Genomic DNA, 22,106 nt, shown 5'->3' with positions numbered 1-22,106 from the left:
TGGACCCAGACGCAAGGGTGACTTGGCAGAAGTTGATACAGGGATGTCGCACAACTCAAGTGACTCTCTCCTTCTAGAGGGATGCAGTGTGTGTGCTCTCGCAGGCTCTGCAGCCGTGAAAAAGTTACCTGATATTGACCGGAAGTCAGGGCCACCGTAGCTCAGCTGTCACACCTTACCACAGCCCTGTGTGCCAAGGGTTAGGAAGAATCTTGGTGGTGGGGAGATTTTATATTGATGTCGGGGAGCCGAGGAAAGGCCTGGGATAGACTAGATGGAGACTTCTGCCTGCCACCGTCACATACCCCACCCAGCCTCTTTACTAAACGGGTCTCAGTGATCGTCTGACCTGTGCCCGAAGTCAGGTGACACACAGCCAGAGTGAAGAAAGCAGGAGGGCAGGGTGCCTGCTCGGATCTCAGCAGGCCTTTGGCGCTGGCGGCTTTCACCTTTGTCCTTGAGAAAACAATCTTGGGGGAAGTACAGTGTTGAAAATAGGGTTTAACATAGAGCCAGTCACTTGCCAACTTTAATGGGCGCACTGAGCTTTCAAAGTGTGAACACTGCTAGCCAGGTGCCTCATCCCAGGGGCCCCCAAAACCTCAGAGTCGTGTTGATGCAACAACAGACATACACAGATACAAGAAAAATCGCTTATTCCGTTAAGAAAGAAGGTGGCAAGGATACATGATGCCAGAGAAATGATTGCTTCAAGGGGACCAGGGGCAGATGACCCTCACGATCACTGCTCCGGCTATGGACGTGAAACTCCAAGCTGATGATGCTCGAAGCGACCGTGGACAGCAGTACACGAGGAAGGCGGCAGGTCTCTAAAAAGATCTGTGAGCCTCTCTGAGCTTGACAGCTTTTGAGTCCTCGCCTGTACTTCGTAAAAAAAAAAAAAAAATCCTGGAGGGAGGGCTGCCTTTAGGAGGATGACATTCTTTTCTTCTGCCCCGTATCCTCACTTGATAGTTCTTAATGTGAAAGGCAGGATGATTAGATACTAGAAGACTTTTTTTTTTTTAACCAAACATCTAAAGGTATAATTCACTGTCACTGCCTGAGTCCCACCTCTTGGCAAATTTCCAAAATAAACCAAGGGTCTGTCTCCTTGTTGTCTTCCAGTCTGAGGAACGTGTCCTTCGGGTTTGACTGTGGCATTGGCCTCGTCCTAAGATTTCTCCTCGCTCAGAGTATACGTGCCGTGCTGCAGGAATACATACACGTATGGTGGAAAATCCTTCCAGCACCTTTCCTTGTTGGGACCCCTGTACTGATAGACAGATGCAGGGGCATCGTGTCACGTGTTGTGCGTCCTGGGCTTGGGGTGAGCCCGTGCAGAGTGCGGTGTCACGTGGGCGCTCGAACCACAGCCAGACGAGACTGGCAAGGACGGGCCTGGAAGCTGAGACCCACGCCAGCAGGTGGAGGGTCCCCAAGGCAGAGAGGCGCTGGCGAGGGAGAGCACGCAGGAGGTGGTCTCTTCGGGAAAGGCCTGCTGGTGAATACTGGCATTGACAGGAGGGTGCAAGCCAAAACAGCGGGAGTGTGTCGTTGGGGCCACAGCACAAAAGCCTGGGCTTTCTCAGAACTTGGTCTTTGGGGTTTTTCCGTTGTCCTGGGAAGTGATTGGACACCTTGCCCTTCATACCTTGTCAGGTCTCCACACAGCCCAGAACACGATTCTGTTGATTTGGGTCTAAGACCGAACGTTGGAACCAGTACAGCAGGAAGTGTTACATAAAGTGCCTGACCATGCGCTGTGCTATGCTTAGTCGCTCAGTCATGTCCAGCTCTTTGCGACCCCATGGACTGTAGCCCACCAGGCCTCCTGTGTCCAAGGGGATTCTCCAGGCAAGAATACTGGAGTGGGTTGCCATGCCCTCCTCCAGGGGATCTTCCCAACTCAGGGATCAAACCCAGGTCTTGCGCATTGCAGGTGGATTCTTTACCATCTGAGCCACCAGGGAAGCCCCATGGATAACTCAAATAAATAACACATAGCAGCTGTCCTCATCAGCACTGGTCATCTAAGCTTCTCTCTGAACCTTGCAGATGGCAGACGCTGTAGTTGAAGGCCACAGGTTCCCCGACCGCTGGTTCCTGTGTTTTCCCTGTGTTCTCACCCTCGCTGGCCAGCTCCTGGAAGCCAGGGCTGTTTCTTTCTTTTTTATTATGACTTTCTTTTAAGTTTTATTTGTTTATTTTTATACTTGGCTGTGCTGGGTCTTCACTGCTGCTCGGGCTTGCTCTAGTTTTGGCGAGCGGGGGCTGCTCTCCAGTTGGGGTGCGTGGGCTTCTCATCGCGACGGCTCCTCTTGTGGAGCGCAGGCTGTAGGCATGCCGGCTTCAGTAGTTGGCAGCCCAGTGGCTCTAGAGCGCGAGCTCAGTAGTCGTGACCCACAGGCTGAGCTGCCCCTGGCATGTGGAATCTTCCCGGACCAGGGACTGAACCAGTGTCCCCTGGGCTGGCAGGCGGAGTCTTTACCACTAGACCACCAGGGGTGCCTGGTGCTGTTTCTTACTCATCTTTGTATCCTCAGCACCTAGCACCATACTGGGTATCTGAGGTGACGCTAATTCGTTTTTCCTTGTATGGAGCGAAAACACAAGGAGAATTAATTACATATGACCTTGACATGCCTAGGTTTTTAAAAAGACTTTTTAGTGCCCCCACCTCTACCCCCAGTAGATCACGGCCTCTTTCTCTCCTCCGGATTTTGGTCCCTCATCAACATGGTCCTTCCCTGCTCTCATTAGCCAGAGGCTACAAGAGACGTGAACCGTTTGCACAAGGCTGCCTCAGGCTGTAGGCAGAAGCCATTCTGATGGGCTCTCATCCAAACAGCCAAGGTTGGTTCTCCCCTTGAAGGCAAAGTTTTGGGTCATAAAGCATCAGGAACGTGGGCATCCTGTTACAGATGGATGCTTTCTGGTGTGGGGTTTACGGAGAATAAACTTGAATCGAGACTCAGTACACTCAACTGTGCTCTGTTGACTTTTCTTTAACCCCTGTCAGATTAACCCCTGTCCCAGGTTAATCTGGTAAACTCGATGCTGTCCAAACTAGCCTCTGTCAGCCCAGCAGCCTCTAATCTTCTGGGCTCCACACAGCTTCCCTGGGGGGCTGCTAGTGTTTTGGCAGACGCTGTGGCTATTCTTTCGTACTTAGGATTCTCTTTTTACCCAGAGCCCTGGAGGCCCCCGGAGCTTTGCAATGCAGACTTGAGCCCAGAGCTTCGCCTCCCAGATGGTAATTAATGTTTACACAAAATGACAAGCACAAAATGGAATCTCTTTGAGCCCTGCCAAGCACCCATCATTCCCCTGATCACCCACTCTTACAGTGTTTGAAAATCAATTTGCCTTGAACAAACAGTGGGCTTTCCCCAATTTATTTGTACAGTTTCAGTGACCGAGGAGGAAGGAGCTGCAAGACTGAATGTCATCCCTCCATTCGTTCGAGTAATTGAATCTGCTAATGGAACGAACTGGTCTCTGTTTAATCCTTTGAAGAAAAGAGGGAGAGGAGGAAAATGAAGAGAAGTGTGTGTTAGAGAAGGTAGATCGTCTTCAGTCAAACACCATTGGGGTGTACGGTTTTAGAGATGGTACTGGGAGTTCCCCTGAGGTCTGGTGGTTAAGGCCCCACCTTCCAATGCAGGGGACATAGGCTCAATCCCTGGGCAGGGAAGTAAGGTGCCACATGCTGTGGGGTGCAGCCAAAAATTAAAAATAAAACACAGATGATACCTAAAACATAGGGAGTGTTCAGAGTATTGGTAAATGAGTTCAGCAGTCATGTTCATTTTAATAAGTATATACAAAACATGCACGCGTACTTGCTAAGTCTCCTCTGTCTTGTCCGGTTCTGTGTGACCCTGTGAACTGTAGCCCGCCAGGCGCCTCTGTCCATGGAATTCGCCAGGCAAGAGTACTGCAGTGAGTTGTCATCATCTCCTCCAAGGGATCTTCCCAACCCAGGGATCAAACCTGCGTCTCTTACGTCTCCTGTGCATTGGCAGGCAGGTTCTTCACCGCTAGTGCCACCTGGGAAGCCTTATACAAAACTTGCTGCTAAGACACTTCAGTCGTGTCCGACTCTGTGCGACCCCATAGATGGCAGCCCACCAGGCTCCCCCATCCCTGGGATTCTCCAGGCAAGAACACTGGAGTGGGCTGCCATTTCCTTCTCCAATGCATGAAAGTGAAAAGTGAAAGTAAAGATGCTCAGTCATATCCGACTCTTAGCGACCCCATGGACTGCAGCCTACCAGGCTCCTCTGTCAATGGGATTCTCCAGGCAAGAGTACTGGAATGGGGTGCCATTGCCTTCCCTGATACAAAACTTGCAGTCTTTGCTAAAAAGGAGATTTTGTCTGAGGTCACAGAGTAGACATCAGAAGGTGTGTTTAAAGAATGGATATTGCCGGCAGCTTGAAATAATTGCATGTAGATTTACAGAAATCTGATGCTTGACTGTGTTTCCGGGCTATTTGGGTTAAACATTCCACATTTATTGATGTTCCCACTTTTAAAGTCTGGGTTCCTTTTATTGTTTGGCTACCATCTTCTTTCTGTGTGGTGAGGTTTCTGTGGCTCTTTCAGGTAGACAAGTAAGTAGGAAAGCTAACTAGAAGGTAGAATAGAATAATTTAAAAGTAGGCCATGTGCAGTCCTGATGTAGGGATCAAACATTCAGGAAGATACGGATGGATGGATGGGTAGGTGCACTGCCTCGTGGCCCCTGGCCCACAAGATTTTCCTGAGGCCTTTAAGGCTCATTTATATTTGCTACAATAATGACCTTGTAGTGGGTAAATTAGGGCTTTCTAATCCAGTGTGAGGACTTCCCAGGTGACCCAGTGGTAAAGAATCCACCTGCCACTGCAGGAGACCCAGCTTCAGTCCCTGGGTCTGGGAGACCCCTGGAGAAGGGAATGTTTACCCACTCCAGTATTCTTGCCAGGGAAATCCCATGGACAGAGGAGCCTGGCAGGTTACAGTCCATGGGGTTGCAAGAGTGCCAGACATGACTTAGCAACTAAACAGCAACAGCAATCCAGTGTAAAGACCAGAAGAACAGAAATGTGTCTTGGGAGAGTTTTTCTCCTCCTCCTCCCCGTTTCCCCTTTCCGCCTCGTCCTTCTCCATCATCAGGGTTCACCATTTCCTTTCTCTTCAGATACACCAGTTAGAACCAATTAGAAACATTGAGAAGTCGATGGAAGGCTAATGCCCTTCATATACAATCCTCCTCTCTGATACAAAACACCATCTGTCTTCTGGGTGAACAGTTTTTTTAAACCTCCATCCTGTAGGTGGGGCAGTTTAAAAAGACTTAAACAGTTACTTTCCTGGTTGATTTCTTCAGATAGTGCGGGCATATTTGTCTATGAAGAACACTTTTTAAAATATCCTTTACTTTTCTTCTGCGATAATAATACATATTCTCTATGGACAATTTGGAAAGTTAAGAAAAGCACAAATTTAAAAGTTTGAGTCAATGGTTATTTCTAGTAGATGGGATTTTTTGTTGTTCAGTCGATAAGTTGTGTTTGGCTCTTTGCGACCCCATGGACTGTATACAGCATGCCGAGTTTCCCCGTCCTTCACTATATCCCAAAGTTTGCTTACATTCGTGTCCATTGAGTCTGTGATGCTATCCAACCATCTCATGCTCTCTCCTCCTTTTGCCTTCAATCTTTCCCAGCATCAGAGTCTTTTCCAGTGAGTCAACTCTTTGCATCAGATGGCCAAATTATTTGAGCTTCAGCATCAGTTCTTCCAATGGATACTCAGGGCTGATTTCCTCTAAGATTGTCTGGTTTGATTTCCTTGCTGCCCAAGGGGCTCTCAAGAGGCATCTTAATGCATATCTTTCTAATCTCTTTTGGTGTGTATATGTATGGATTTATACAGACAATAGGGATAATAGTTTCCTTTATTTTACTTAATAGTAATTTTGTCTTGAAATATTTTCCGTGAAATTAAATCTTTTTCAACAGTAGTTTGGGGAACATTGATCACTTACTTTATTTTGTGCTGTACATTGTGAAAAGCACATAACATGACTTTTTAGCTTCCACAACAGCCCTTTCAGGTAGTTGTTACATTTCTGCAGAAAGTTATTAGAATTCTGGAAACAGAGCAGCCCACCACAGGGACATAATACATCAAATCTCATCCTTACCCACACCCAGCGCCCTCTTTGTTTGAGAAATATTTTATAGCACACTCTCATTGTTTAATTTCTGGAGCAAAATATTTGGTTTATCTATACACTATGTTTATAATTTTTAAAATGTATATAAAGCCTTTAATGAAATGTAAAGGAGAAACAAATAGAAAGTAACTTATAACAACATAGTATGTTTTAAGTACATACATGCCTTTTTACATTAGAAAGCAACAAAAGGTCAGAGGCTGAATCTGTACATAGAGATACAACTATCGTAGTCATTTCAACAGCAGGAGCAGCCTCACCATTGATGTCATGATCTTCCCAAGTGAGAAACAACTCCACCACAAGACCTACACAGCAGACATAACCTCATACAATAGTTGCGTTCCTTGAGAACCCAGTGTGTATTAAAGCCATGCACATGCAAAAAATTATTTTGTCTTTTCTTTGCAGACAGGCTCTAGGTTTCTCAGCTGTACAGATGTTCAATGGGACTTGAGAAAGTAAACCAAGATACTGTGTGGGGTTTAGCTTCCTACCATGAAACATCTCATCCCTCTGAGAGTCACTGATTCCCTCCATTCTCTGTGGCAGACACATACACTCCAGCGAACTTGGAAAACCCCTCAAGGGGTGGTCTCTTCGAAGACCTGCCTCTTCCATGGCTTACCCTTTAACTTGTCTCTCTCTCCCCATCTCTACCCCCGTTTATTTATTTATTATTTTCTGCATCATCAAACACCCTTGAACACAGATTCTCAAAGCATTTGGGGGGTATATGTTTCTGAAAGTTGAGAGGCCCTCTAATTTCCTTGTCAGGTTTGTTCCCAAGTGCCGTATGATTTGTGTTGTTTTTTAGATAATGTTTATTCATTTAGTTCTGTATTTGGCTGCATTGGTTCTTAGGTGCATCATCTGGAATCTTTCAGTGCGGTGGCTGGACTCTCTAGTTGTGACTCACACAGAGAGCACAGGGTTAGTTGCTCCGGGGTATGGGTGATCTTAGTTCCCCGACCAGGGATCAAACCAGCATCCCCTATATTGTAAGGCTGATTCCTAACACCCAGACCATTTGGGAAGTCCCAGGGTTTTTTTTTTTTTACTGTCAAGGGAATTCTTTTTTATTTTCTCATCACTATTGCTGCTGTGTAGAAAAGCGACAGATGTTTGTGGTTTTTCTTTGTTCGGATACCTTACTGAGCTCTCTTATTAATTCTCGTATTTTTTTAGCTGGCTGGCTGTTTCCCAACTTGATCATTATATTTTTTATAAATAACAGTTTTGCCCCTTCCTTTGGTGGTAGGTTTGCTATTGATTTTCGGTTTAAACATCCAGGATCATTTGCTTCTTACAGGTTTAGTCCACACTGCCTATAACATAACTTCGTACCTTTTTTTCGGTTGAAGAGGTGTTAACATGGAGTCATTTTTCAGTTTACTTTTATGATTGGGTTGCTTTTAAGTCAATTTTTGTAATTTACATTTTTCATAAAAGCCATTTTATGTTAAAAATTATTAGATAAATGTATGTACTGTATTTTCTTATTTTATATAAAAGATACTCTCCATGTCTATTAGTCATCAGTTCAGTTCAGTCGCTCAGTTGTGTCCAACTCTTTGCAAGCCCATGAATCGCAGCACACCAGGCCTCCGTGTCCATCACCAACTCCTGGAGTTCACTCAGACTCACGTCCATCGAGTCTGTGATGCCATCTAGCCATCTCATCCTCGGTCGTCCCCTTCTCCTCCTGCCCCCAATCCCTCCCAGCATCAGAGTCTTTTCCAATGAGTCAATTATTTACATGAGGTGGCCAAAGTACTGGAGTTTCAGCTTTAGCATCATTCCTTCCAAAGAAATCCCAGGGCTGATCTCCTTCAGAATGGATTGGTTGGATCTCCTTGCAGTCCAAGGGACCCTCAAGAGTCTCAGCATACCACTCTTCAAATCCCCAATTTTATTTGCTTTGCTTTTTTCCCTTTGCTCAGACTATTTTTAAACAGAAGACCAATTTTAAAATTTAAATAGGTTACATGATTCAAAAATTTAAATATGCATGTATGTAGACAGTCAAATATCCCTCCCTCCATTCTGTCTCCCCAGTTCTTACTCCTCCCCAAGCCCCTAAGCAGGTGTGCGTGCATGCGTGCTAACTCGCTTCAGTTGTGTCTGACTCTTTGCAACCTCATGGACTGCAGCCCCCCTCCCAGGCTCCTCTGTCCATGGGATTCTCCAGGCAAGAATACTGGAGTCAGTTGCCATTTCCTTCTCCACCCTAAGCAGGTGATCCAAGGCTATTGGTTTCTTGGATATTCTTCCAGAGCTTCTTTAGATATAAAGTAAAAATGAATATATATTATTTTTCTTCATTTTTCATAAAAGCTAGGGTATGCTCTACATTGTACGTATGTAGCCCCTCATTCATTTGTGCAGTTGCAGTTGGTTCCACTGTACAGATGTATCAAATTTATATGTAACCCTAATGATTACGTTTGAGTTGTTTCCAAAAATGTGACTCACATCCTGATACTGTTTCACTGTGTCTGTAGACCAAATTGTTATTTGCCAGGTCAAAGGAACTCGTTAGTTTTTTGGGTAAATGTTGCCACATCACCCTCCACAAAGACGACAGGGTTTATATTCAACTAGCAAACTAAAAAAGAGCCCATTTTCCCCAGAGAGTTTATATCTAAGTTGTAGCCAGCTCAAGCACATTTTTCCTACTCTACCCTTAAGTTTTTTTATTGTGCTTGAGTCAAGTTTGTTGAGATATAATTTACACACAGTACATTCAGCCTTTTTACTGTACAGTGTAATTCAAATTTGCATATCCTTTATTGTAAGCATAATGTTATTTTTACGAACACAAAGAGAAATTCTAAAACCCCCCAAATGGAATAAGACTTCTAAATAAGACCAGTCAATTTGCACATGTTCTTATTTCTTTCAGCCTCAGCACATTTCATCCTTTGGTAAATTCAGAGCACACTGAGCAACATCCTCCCCCTCCCCCCCCCCAAAAAAAACACATTTTCTTTTTTTATGTGTTCTTGCCAGTTTTGGAGGAGCTCAGTAAGATAAATGGACTGTCAGGATGAAAGAGCTTAACTGGGAAGATGCATTTATTGAATAATTGAAAGGAAGAGGAAATGCATTACCAATTAGCCACAAAAATGCATGACGCCTAATCCGTGCCTCAAGGATCCATGTAAATGGTGGTCGTAAAACTTTCAGCCCCATAGTTCTTACCAGCCTTCCAACCTTGCTCATAGGCTGCGGCACCCTCACTGATGGACTGATGATAGCTTTCAGATTGAGCCCAAGGGCCGTCTTCCAGCAACCCTCTCTAGCTCTCCTAACCCTTTTCACTTTCTGGCTGTACTTAAAACATTGTAACCGAATCCTGGATTCATCATTGCCTGCTCTGTTTCAGGGTTATTTTGCTTCTTAGGAGGCAATCAGAGAAGAGGCACTCGGTAGTGGCAGAGCTGGGACTAGAACTCCGCTGTCTGGTTTATTAAACAACAAGCAAGTTTCTTAACTTCTCTGGGCTTATCCCCCGTCTAGTCAGAGGGTTAGATAACACCCCTACTACTCACAGAACAGTCCAGGCGTCAGCATCACCCAGGAAATTCTCAGGAAGGTGGACTCTGGAGCCACACTCACCACCACCCCCCACCCCAAGCCGCTGACCCTGCATTTGAATCAGATCTTCAGGGGATTCCTATGCACATTAAATTTTGAGAAGTGCTGGGATGGTCTCCCAGATTCTGGTCTTCTTCCAAAATTTTGTGCCTCTTGATTCCCTAAGTCATTCCTCATAGATGGTTCCCTACAAATGCGTAGAGTTTGCTGGAAAGGTTTTGGTCTTGTCTGTATACCTTGTTGAACATCACGGATGGTGACGATGCCAAGTCTCGGCACCACTCCTGACTCCAGCTGAGTTTGGGTTGGTCCTCAGACAGTGGGACAGCAGAGGTAAGAACCACCTCGGTTTGCCTTTATGGGGCCTTGGGAATCAAGCCCAAGCCTGCACGGTGCCTCCTGTAGACTCAGCTATGTTGTCCAAACTCTAGAGGCTCATCGATTAAAGAACAAGAGATAAATATAGTCAGGCTAGATGGATAAATGCTTATCCGTGTGTTTCTGTTGTACTTCCTTACTGGCCTAAGTAAACTGAAGCAATAACCTCTGGGTGGTGTCCCAAATTTTCTTTTACGTCTGAGAGAAACTTTAGACCTTGGTTTTTAGAGGGAGGTCATGAATTTGAATGTAACCTAACAAGATGGAAACTATTTATGTATTTATTTGTCACTATCCTCATCCAGGAGGGCTCCCAGGTGGCTCAGTGGTAGGCTGCCTGCAATGCAGGAGACGCGGGTTCGATTCCTGGGTCAGGAAGACGCCCTGGAGAAGGAAATGGCAACTCACTCTGGTATCCTTGCCTGGGAAATCCCATGGACAGAGGAACCTGGCGGGCTACAGTCCACAGGGTCTCAAACAGTCGGAACAACTGACCAACTAAACAACAGCAACATCCTTGTCCAGAGAAAACAGAGCAGCGCAGAGAGACGGGACTGTATTCCATTTTGTGTGCTTGCCATATTTGTCACAAAAGCATCACCGTCCTCAGCTGTCAGGACAGGAAGAGTCCCTGCTTATGCACATAGGCCCTCATGGAGGAGTTTCTCTTATTTCATCCTCTTAGGATTTCCCGGGTGTTAGTGCTTTCTGCCGAGGGCCTGACTAACCAGCCTGCAGTGTGTGTGTGAAGCCTGAGGTTTTCAGTGAACTTGTATAATTGCTTGCTATAGAAAATATTGTGAAAATGATAGAAAAAGCAGTGAAAAAGCAGCAGCACCAACATCCTTAGATCTAGGTGTCTGCAGATGAAGGGTCTTCCTTTGTGATGTGGGAGTTCTTATGGCTAAAGGGGCTCTGTGTGCACATCAGGAACTTCCTGTTCTCTCTCAGCCCTCAGGTTCTGGAAATTCATAACACATAAGCTTTTCTTAAGCAAAGATCTGCCTAGGAAAGTTCTGAAGACAGCACTGGAAAAAAATGTGCATGCGTAGGATGTCAGAAGTCTAGACTTCCTTTTCACCAGATCCATACATTGCTTTATCCTTTTGCGCCTGAATTATGTGAAGAGGGGTCTTTCTTGGCATCCTGTTAGTGTAGTTGTTCCACGCTGGTCTGCAGCACTCAAGGATAGCTGCGTGCATGACAGCTAACCACGTGCTTGGTTTATAAGCCCACCATTTGTTTCGGCTTTTGTGCATGTTACAGATTTGATCTGTTTTACCGAAAGAACACTGAAAATAATGGATTGCTTTGATGCAAATTTCAGGGAAGAAAACATGACAAGTATATACACCCAATAGGACATCAACAGACATTAATAGGCCCGGTGAGAATACCATGTATTTTTCACACTTGATAGCAGGAAGATGTGAAGAGAAAGGTCATGCCCAAAGTAATCATTTAGGAGTACCTGGTATACACCCTCATTTTAGAGAATGTTGTGATCTATTCTCTTCCTGTTTTTAAGCTTTGTAATAATAGAAAAGGATGGATTTTTTTTTTTAAGTGCAAAAATGTGGGGAAGATAATCCTTCCCCCACCCACCCCCCATCCCCCCCTGCCCCCAGCCACCACCAAGATGTGCATGATCAGTCACGGTCAACTGTCTGCAGCCCTATGGACTGCAGCCCACCAGGCTCCTCTAGCCATGGGATTGTCCAGGCAAGAATACTGGAGTGGGTTACCATGCCCTCCTCCAGGGGATCTTCCCCACCCAGGGATCCAACCTGCACTTCTGCACTGGCAGGCGGGTTCTCTACCATAGAGCCACCTCTATGTGCAATGCCATATTTGTCCATCATCATTCTAGTAGAGAATTGTACGGAGTTTGACTTATGGGGTCATCGGGGCACCCACATACTAGATGTGGCATGGGTCTTTTGACCTTCAGGGGGAAGTACATCATTTAAATTAATATAGGAGCATCTGTTGTCTAGGTGTCATTAGTTACTGTAGAATTTTACGTACATTTCCCATCCCACTTGGTCTCAAGGTCCAGATTCACCTGGCTAAGGACCCCTCCTGTGGTCCAGAGGGAATTCTTTAAAAACTCAAGCCTGTGTGGTTGACGGTCAGTTGGTCTAAATTCATGTTTGTTCCTTCAATCTCAAACGGTTGGATCATCAGTGAGCCGTAGGAGGCCTGACCTTTGACCAGACATTTAGCGGTTGCTCAGCAGAAATGTCTCCAAATGTCAAGCGTGCTTCATCAGTCAGAATGCAAAAGGGAGAGGAGGCAGGCGGAGAAGAAACGTCTGCTGGGCTAAATAATGTTTGCTTCATGTACTACTGAAAACACTTCTCCTTTGTCTAGTCAAGAACTGTATTTGGGGACTTCCTTGGTAGTCCAGTGACTAAAGTCCTAGCTCCCTATGCAGGGGGCCCAGATTCGATCCCTGGTCAGGGAACAGGATCCCACATACCACAGTAAAGATTGCAGGAGCAGCAACTAAGACCCAGCACAGCCAAATAAATAATTTTTTTTTAGAACTGTATTTGTTTTAAAAGGGGTGAATCGATATGTTGTCTACTGTTTGTGAATTTCACTGCATAATCTTGCTTTGTCAAGATTAAGGGAAACATTTATTTGCAGACTCTGATGGCCTCAACCACTTTCTGGAAGGCAGCCTTATCTGACTGGTGGACCTTTCTGGGACCTGACCGATCGTGTCGTTGGGCACAGGTGACCCGGCCCGGGGTCAGCTTCGCTCACTCACCGTCTGCCTCGCTCTTCTCTCTGCTCTCCCGCACAGATCCCGAGCTCGGCGTCGGCGTGCTACCCCACCACGATGGCCACGATGCGGGGCCCATTGTCCCCAAGGTATCGGGTCTAGAGCGGAGCCAGGAGAAGAGCCAGGACTGCGGCAAAGAGCCCCTGTTCGAGCCCGTGGTGCTGAAGGACGCGCGCCCTCAGGTCCCGCCGCCGCCGCCCCAGCCCCAGGCGGAGCCCCCGCCCCGAGCGCCGTCTCCGGACCCCGCGTCGGGGCCGCGCGCCGAGCCCCCGCCGCCCCCACGCCCCGGCGCGCAGCCGCCGCCCGCGCCCCCGGAGGCCCCGCCGCAGCCCGCGCCGCCGCAGGCACCCCGGCCGCCCCGGCCACAGTCCCCGGGGCCGCTGCCGCCCCAGGTCCTCCCGCCCGCACAGGCCCACCCCTCCGCCCAGAGCCTCCCCCAGCCGCTGTCCGCCTACAACAGCAGCAGCCTGAGCCTCAACAGCCTCAGGTGAGCCGCCCCCGCCCCGCGTCGGTCATCTTCGGTGGGATGGGCAGGTGGCGGTGGGCGCGGGGGCTCCCATGGGGACCGGGGTTCCCGTTGGCATCTCTGTCAACGTGTTCTCAGCCAGGCAGGCACGGAAGACAGGGAAGGCGTCCGAGGCGCAGGGAGACAGGGTCTCTGGGGAGGAGATGGGGTGGAATTGGGTGGAATTGGGTTGAGGATCTTTTGGGTGGTAAGGACATGGTGGAGACCTCAACTGCCTGCGGAGGCTCCTGAGAGTGACTGCAGGGAGGAGAAGGTTCAAGGAAGGGAAAGTCCAGGGCGCTGTGCCTGGGACCCACCACTGGTTCCCAGGTTGGAGGCAGGGAAGGGAAACCAGGGGAGATTCCCGGAATGTTAAGGGAGTCTTAGAAGGGAAGCCATTTGCCTCCCTGTCAACATCTCCCTGCAACTCCTGGCGGGGCGGGAGCATGCAGACCAAGGAGTGATCTGGTTCGAGGAGTTTCCATGGTGACTTCCGCCAGGTGAGTCGCAGAGATACAAGAGAAAGATGCTGGGTTGAGGAAAAGGGAGGCATTCCTCCATGGGGAGCCAGGCCTCTTGTGTCTTGTCCTTGCCAGATCATAGAGGGAAGGTTGACAAGCAGCACAGGGACCCTTGCAAAGAAAAGCGAGGAGGAGAGCCGGGCGCAGGGCCCGGCGTTGCCCACCCCCACCGGTCCTGGGGGCTGTCATTCTAAGCGCTCCGGTCGTGTTTTCCTGTGACAGCCTGGTGACTGGGGTTGAGGGCCCTGCTCTTTCCTGTCTGTGGTAGTGGAAGGAAGCTGCCTCCGCGGGGCCAGGCCCATCTTTTGTGGCCTCCAGTCCATGGAGGTGACAGGGCGCCCGAGCTCCCTGGTTCCCCCTTCCCTGTGCTTCTTCACAGAAGACGGAGCAGACAGACCTGGCGAGCCCAGGTCACCAGCTTGTTCGTTTCCATTGACGTGGCCCCTGTAGGAAGAGTGGCTGGCACAGGGTATGAGGGGCAGCTCTTGGACAGGGCGATGGGGGGCAGCGTGGAGCAGGAGTTGCTGTTCACTGTGTACACAGCTGTGGGTCCGGTTTAGAGGAACTGCGATTTCAGCAGAGGCTCTGTGCACAGGGTGGGGATCTGCGAAGACCAAGGAGCGAGAGGAAAAGTGTTAAATGGCTCTGTTTGGCTTTGTTTTGTTTTTAAGAAAGTTGATTACTGACCCCTTTTTTTCCTTTCTTCTATTTTTTTTTTGATGTTCCAACAGCAGTAGCAGAAGCAGCACTCCAGCGAAGACTCAGCCCGCCCCCCCTCACATCTCCCACCACCCCTCGGCCTCCCCGTTCCCCCTGTCACTGCCCAACCACAGCCCCCTGCACAGCTTCACGCCCACCCTCCAGCCCCCCGCACACTCGCATCACCCCAATATGTTTGCCCCTCCCACTGCTTTGCCTCCTCCACCACCTCTGACATCTGGGAGTCTGCAGGTGCCCGGACACCCGGCCGGGAGCACTTACTCAGGTAGGAGGGAGGAGCTGGCCTGGCTTCTCCATGCCCCCACTCTCCTTTCCGGACGCCTCACCCCCTGTCTGTGTTATCCCTGATGATTAGGTTTGGGCCACTCGCCATGGTCCGCTTTATAGAATGTCTTCTTCCTCCAGTCCCCAGTGGGCTGAGAGTCTGCAGAAAATGTACCATTAGCCCCCATCCCAACCTGTCACGATCCAGGGGATTCTGCCAGAGAGAACTTTGTAGTCATGAGGCTTTTCTGACCAGCTGAGCAGTAAAGCACAGGTGGTCTGGGCCCTATGGGCATGACAAAAGCTCTCCACGCTCCATGTCTGTTTCAGGCCAGGATCTTAAGGCACATCGTGGCTTAAGGGATTTGTTTTAGTCAAACAAGGGCTTCCCTGGTGGCTCAGATGGTAAAGAATCTGCCTGCAGTGTGGGAGACCTGAGTTTGATCCCTGGGTCGGGAAGATCCCCTGAAGACGAGAATGGCAACTCACTCCAGTATTCTTGCCTTGGAGAATCCTATGGACAGGGAAACCTGGCAGGGTCACAGAGTCAGATACAACTGAGCAACTAACAATTAAATGAGGCCTTCTACCTTAGGTAGGGAAAATGCACTTTTTGAGGCAACATATCCCAGATTTTTAAAGACACACTTAGGGTTAGGTATTGGGTTCTTTGCTCCTCACCTGTATTAATTGAGCCAAGTGTCCCAACTTTGGGTCCATTGTGGCCAAGCTTTGCCACCAGTACAGAGAGCTGTAGAGCAGAGCTTTATCCTTGGAAGAGGGCATGAAGGCTCTGCTTTATTGACTTTCAAGCACTTAAAAATGTTCATTTCTTTAACCTTCAAAACAAAACCACAGCACAGGCAATGTGTTGTCCCCATTCGACAGATGAGGAAACAGACACAGACAGTGATGGGCAATGCTCTGGGTCACTCAGCTCCCTCGAGAAGAGCTGAAATTTGACCTCTGGCCACTCAGCCTGGACCCTGTACGTGCATGGCACTGGTGGACCCCTCGTCCCCGGAAGCCTGGACGGAGAACAGTTAGGCTGTTGACTGGGCCGTAGCCTCCTCTGCCTGCCTGGAGGTCTTTTCCACAAATGCCCAGCCCCCGTGCCCCGGTCTGGAGCCCTCCATACTGAGCTCCTCGGATGTCCTACTCTGGAGGAAATGACCGGCCCCGGAAAAGGTGTCACCGTCTGCCTCCTCCTCTTTTCCAGAGCAAGACATCTTGCGCCAGGAACTGAACACGCGTTTTTTGGCCTCTCAGAGTGCTGACCGCGGGGCCTCCCTGGGCCCCCCGCCCTACCTGCGGACCGAGTTCCACCAGCACCAGCACCAGCACCAGCACACGCACCAGCACACGCACCAGCACACCTTCACGCCCTTCCCCCACGCGCTCCCGCCCACCGCCATCATGCCGACTCCGGCTCCGCCCATGGTGCGTACCCGGCAGGAACGCGAGGCCAAGCAGAGCGCGACGCTCTCTGTATGCAGCCCCGTGGGGCCACCCGGGCACAGCAGACTGGCTGGGAGGCTCCCTTGGCCTTGCCCGTCTTTGGGATACGCCGGCTCCAGGTGGCACTGACCCGGGGCCTGAGTAGGAGCTCTTTTCTGACCCGTTATTCTTAGTGCTGTGGGTGGATTGTATTCCAGATGCTCCCCAAGGCGGTCACATCCAGTGTGTCGGTAGTTAACTTCTTACGGGTGATTTTGGTTTTTTGAGACATCTTGGGGAATTACCACCAGATCGAAGAATGTATCTGCCGGTGTTTTGTGCTAGCAAATAAACGCTCACAGAATCCTAGGAAGTCTGGAAGGGAGAGCGCCGGCGGGAGACTTGGCCGGCCCTGCGTTCCCCCATCCACCCTCTCGGGTGGTTTTCTAAACCCGCTTTGTGGGAAGTGTTGCGTTTCTTGCATCTCGTGAGACAGCGCCCCCTGTCTGCTGCTGTGCTCTGTCAGCAAGCGGTCCAAGCTCAGCCTGGTGGTAAGAGGGGCCACTGGCAGTGTCGCGGTCTTGGCCTTGGCTTGGAGACTAACGCGCCAGGGGTTGAGTAGGGTTGATCTTTAACTTAGGAGCTGTGAGCAAGAGCACCACACTATAATGCTAACTAGTCTGAGATGGATGCATGTCCAAACAGTGACGATTAGAGTTTACTTATTTATATTTTAATATTTCAGGAAATATTTGATTGAAGGCAGTCAGTACAGGCATTGTGAGGATTTGAATGCCGTGATTCACTGAACTTTACATCCTCTCTTCCCTCCCCTCTCCCCCATTTTGTTCAACTTAATTTTTTTTAAATACATATTTCAAAGTTTATTTTATAAACCTTACTTAGGAGAATGTTAGCAGTGAGGCCTTGGGACCAAAAATTTTTTCCTCAGAGAAATCCTGCATCTGTTATTTTGGATGAACTCGACTTTTCCACAGTTATATTTTTAAGGGCTTGTTTATCTGGGGAAGGAGTTTATACCAGTCTGAGTGAGCCGTTTCACAAACAACTTAAATCTAACTGATGGTAGTTACAGTACAGGATGAGGACATTATTTAGAAGAAATCATGGTATATACTCTTTCTTGCTTGAAAGAACCGTTCTAAGGCCAAGCCCGAATTGCTTTGTACTCGGCGGGGGGCGGGGGGCGGGGGGGGGCAGTAATTGTTGTTCAGTTGCTAAGTCATGTCAGTGTCTGACACCTTACAACCCATGGACTGCAGCACACCAGGCCTCCCTGTCCCCCACTAGGGGGTAATATAAAAACAGCTGAATGTACCATTATGCCAAAGTGAAGATGAAGACATTGGGAATTCTCTGGATTAAATCAGACCCAGTGCTCACTTCTCTCTGATTTATCTGAACAACTGCTTCCTCTCTAGTTCAGACGCTTGGTTCCTGCCCATCTCTAAATAAAGCCTAGAAAGAAAGCCGCTCTAGTGTAGTCACAACCTGAAATGCTCTGAATGGGTTTTCACTTTGACTTTCCATTCCTGTTGATTTCTGGTCAGAGAGACTCAGGAGCTCTGAATGATTTCGTGTACACTGAGATCACGGAGTCTGATGCCTGCCCGACAACAGAGAGGCTTCCTTGGGGCCGCCTCCGCTGAAGCAGTGAATAGAAATGTAGTTTCTCTAAGTAACTAGCTTTTGCTTTGATCCCTTTGCAGTTTGACAAATACCCTACAAAAGTTGACCCATTCTACCGGCACAGTGTGAGTTACCACGCTACCCGTTCACTGTCACCGCTTTTCCATGCCCATGCTCTCGCCACGATCAGTCAGTGACTCGCAGCCTTCCTTAACCATCTTTGCAAGAACTCCCATTGCTCCTCGTCACTTCGGATGCTTGCTTTTGTGACGTGTGCTTTTGGTAAAGATGCAGTATCTTCTGAATCAAAAGGTCATGAGCCACTCCTAAGACTTTAAAATCCTGCCAGGTGGGGCATCCACTTTGTTGGAGGTGTTAGAGTTTTAGGAGCCTCTGAAATCACAGATTTCAGTCCTCAGTAGAGATGTTATTAACACACAGAGTTCCCAGAGTTCATCTGGAATCATGTCTTCCGAAGAAAGTACCGTATTCTTTTGACTCATGACTTCAAGAAGCAGATTTTCATGTCTTCTAGACCGTTGATCCCTCTTCCACATGGCTGGCATTATTTTCCTGAGCTTGTGCCAACTCGTTAAAAATATCATTTAAATGAAAGAAGGTCTTACATGCATGATTTTTCTTCTCTTTAAACTCATTCTTTGTTCTTTAATAAAAGCTGTTTTATGCAATTTTAAGAGAACGTTCTGGAACCTAAATTGGCGCCAACTGAAGTGACATGTTCAGTTACTTATGAGGGCTTCTTTTATAACAGAAACTTTGAATATCTCACCATGATATTTTGATTATGGAGTGTATACTGCATTTTTACCTGAAGTTTTCCAAGTTTCTTTGCTCAATGGTTTATTAATATATATATATATTTTAATGAAACTGGAAAGAAAGACGTTTAATAACTGCTCATAGCCATGTCGGTTCACCATCTTAAACTATTTTTGTTCTCATTTTTGGATAGTGTTATCTTATGGCTCAAACGGAGGACCACTTAATAGATCAGCCAACCCTGTGAATTCATTCATACTTTGAACTAGATCATTAGACACTGTGTCAGTCCTAAACTGAGGAATTAGCTGAGAAGGCCAGGCAAGACAGTATTAGAAATCAACTAAGAATTGATTATGGAGAGACATTCGGAAATGGCTCAAGGGGAGTCTCTATAGAGAGGAATGAGGAAAGGGTATCTAAGTGCCTGGGTTCCCTGAGTGTTCAACACTGCTCTGCTCAGAATTACGACATAAAAGCATCTTTGTAAATAGACCTGCAAAATCCGGTAGAGCCACGAGTTTTCTCTTTGCATCTGTTTCATGAATGGTACCACCCTTAATATAACAACCAGATTTCTGCCCTTTGTCTGTATTTGCTCAATTAAATTAAGGACCAGCTAACAAAATCATCTTCAGAGAAAGTTTAGCTGCTCTGCTGGTAGCTCAGTTCACTTCCTCAGACACCATGCAGTGTCTTGGCATAAACATATTCCACAGAGAGCCCTAGATGTAAGCTGGAGAATAAACCGATTTTTACTCTAGGGGTGGAATACTCTATTCAAAGAGGGTCAGAAAAGGAAAATGGTGAGAAGACCTAATTTTTAAACTGAAAACATTAAAGGGAAAATACCCACTTGGAGGCAGAGTGATAGAAATTGGAGTGTTTTGGTGTGATGTAATCACTCTGCTTCACACAGTGTACTGGGAGAGAGTCATTTCATATTATTTGTGACAGTGGGTAATGTATGAAGTGCCTAGTCTCCCCTGCTTTGGAGATTAGGATGTTACAAAGGGGAGTTAAGATACAATGCACTCAAGTATCTAAAGCACAATTTTAGACCTAAAAGTAGTTTTAAATGACAGCACTCGGTTTGCAATCACTGTTTAAGTGGATTTAGTTCAATATCAATTAGTCTGAAAAACTTCACTGCATCATCGAGGGGAGCAAAATGAAATAAAGACCAACGGAAAAAGTACATGCTTTGAAAACAGACTGGATTGTGAAATTACCAGTGGATTTCAGCCAGTACCTAGAAATAGCTCACATAAATACATTATTAGGGAAAGCTCGAATTATTCTTGTATTTTTGACATACTGTGCAACCATAAGGGCGGGACATCACTAGAATGTATCTCTATGGTGAGTTTGTCAAAGTACATGGAACCAGAGCGATCAATTCTCCAGAAACGATACATTTTCAGGTGGAGGAAAAGATGTGTCTGCATTGTCTTCTGCTGTGTACTTCCTCCCTCCATTGTGTCCTCTGTAAACTATTAATTCAAGAAAATTCAGATTTGAAATTCAGAATCCTCCTTCTCCCTCCACTGAGTGGTCAGACTGACGTGTCCAGGGCTTGTCTCGAATAGCCTCCAGTGAGCTTATATCCGTCTTATAGGAAAACGGTGGCTCCATTGAAAGTGTACTCTGACTCATTTTATTTTCCCCTTCCACAAATATTTGTCATCGTTTTAGACAATTTAAATTGTCCTTGGAACTGCCACTTAACCAGAACAACCTAATGAAGCAAAGACTGTGCATATATTTTCCCATTTCCTCAAAACTATTAAAAATCTAAAGTACTAATTGAGTTTTAATGATGTAAAATCTCAGAATCCATAAAGACTTGCTTCTTTTTGTCTTCCTTTTTTTCCCCTTTTTCCTTTTTTCTAATTAACTTGTAATTTTCTGGGCATCTTATTTGGCTCAGCACCCCCTCCTGTTTTTGATATGCATTAAAATCTCCAACCATTTAGGACTTCTATCTGATTTAACAATTAATAATTAGAAAAGCTCCCTTTCTAATGATGGCCTCATCTGGGACATCATTTGCTGGCTGATTGATTCTGAACTACTTTTAACTTTTTAAGTTAAGTATTCATGGCACATCTGTGTGATCATTTCATTGTGGCTTCTTATGACTAATGGCATCAAACTGAGATGACTTGGCTGGCTAATGTGGACGTCTTTCTGTGGGAAGGGAATGTGAATGTATCATTTGCCTCCTACTAAAATCTTTTCTCTCCCCCCCTCCATCTTTGGCCATAGCTCTTCCATTCTTATCCTCCTGCTGTATCGGGCATCCCCCCTATGATTCCGCCCACCGGCCCTTTTGGGTCACTGCAAGGAGCTTTTCAGCCGAAGGTAAGAAACCTCACAGCGAAAACACCACCTTGGAACTTGTAAGTGGAGCCTCGGGCTAAGGCGGGTGGGTAGTGTCCCATCCTCTTACCTGCCAGTGACTCATTTTTCCATCCAAATGGACCACTGGGATTAGAGTGTGGATAGTTTCTTCTAGTCCATCTAGTTGTAAACCTCAGTCAGAATTTAATTTTTAATCTGTACTACCCATGTCATCTCAATTGAGCTAGGATTTCTTGTACTCTGTTAAAAAAAAAGAAACACTAGATATATATAATGTATTTTTTGTTTTTTCACCAAAACTGTGGACATAAGCTTCTGACCAGGAATTATATGAAATGTCAGATGTATGTGCATCAAGTTGTCTATCCGTGAGGATGTCCATGATTAGCAAAGATGCAAAGCTGAGCCTTGTTGATTGGAATAGAAGGGAAGGAAAAGATTCCAAACTAAAATCGTATCCTTTTCACTGTGTTCATTCTCCTTCATTTCGTTCCTCAGTCCCCTCTGTCTGCAGAGAGAGTCCACTTCCAGGTGGAGGGTAGTGCCTTCTTATTTTTTCCTCCCTTTCTGCCTTCTCTGAAGTTTCTGACCCCACTGCCAGGGTCAACTCCCCAAGGACAAGACTACCATCCTAGCATGAGATAAATTAACCTTTCGCCCTTTAGAGGGGCTTCCCTTGGTGGCTCAGATGGTAAAGAATCTGCCTGCAGTGTGGGAGAACTGGGATCCATCTCTGGCTCGGGAAGATCCCCTGGAGGAGGGCATGGCAACCCACTCCAGTATTCTTGCCTGGAGAATCCCATGGACAGAGGAGCCTGGCGGGCTATAGTCCATAGCGTCCCAAAGAGTTGGACATGACTGAGCAAC

The 22,106-nt window shown here is 47.2% G+C and overlaps 1 protein-coding gene across 2 annotated transcripts in view; it reads left to right on the top strand.

Annotated features, from left to right (window-relative positions):
* The window catches only part of AUTS2 (autism susceptibility candidate 2), a 1,198,651-nt gene that overhangs the window by 1,155,349 nt on the left and 21,196 nt on the right, over positions 1-22,106 (top strand). For both annotated transcript variants that reach the window (XM_018040074.1, XM_018040073.1), the window contains exons 7-11: positions 13,020-13,485; positions 14,756-15,009; positions 16,228-16,448; positions 18,176-18,220; positions 21,144-21,239. In XM_018040074.1, the coding sequence (XP_017895563.1) occupies positions 13,020-13,485; positions 14,756-15,009; positions 16,228-16,448; positions 18,176-18,220; positions 21,144-21,239 (1,082 nt within the window). The remainder of the gene's footprint in view (positions 1-13,019; positions 13,486-14,755; positions 15,010-16,227; positions 16,449-18,175; positions 18,221-21,143; positions 21,240-22,106) is intronic.

The sequence above is a fragment of the Capra hircus genome, chromosome 25 (genome assembly GCF_001704415.2).
Source record: "Capra hircus breed San Clemente chromosome 25, ASM170441v1, whole genome shotgun sequence".
Taxonomy (NCBI): Eukaryota; Metazoa; Chordata; class Mammalia; order Artiodactyla; family Bovidae; genus Capra; species Capra hircus.
The sequence above is the reverse complement of the archived record's forward strand: the minus strand, read 5'-3'. Positions and strand labels throughout refer to the sequence as shown.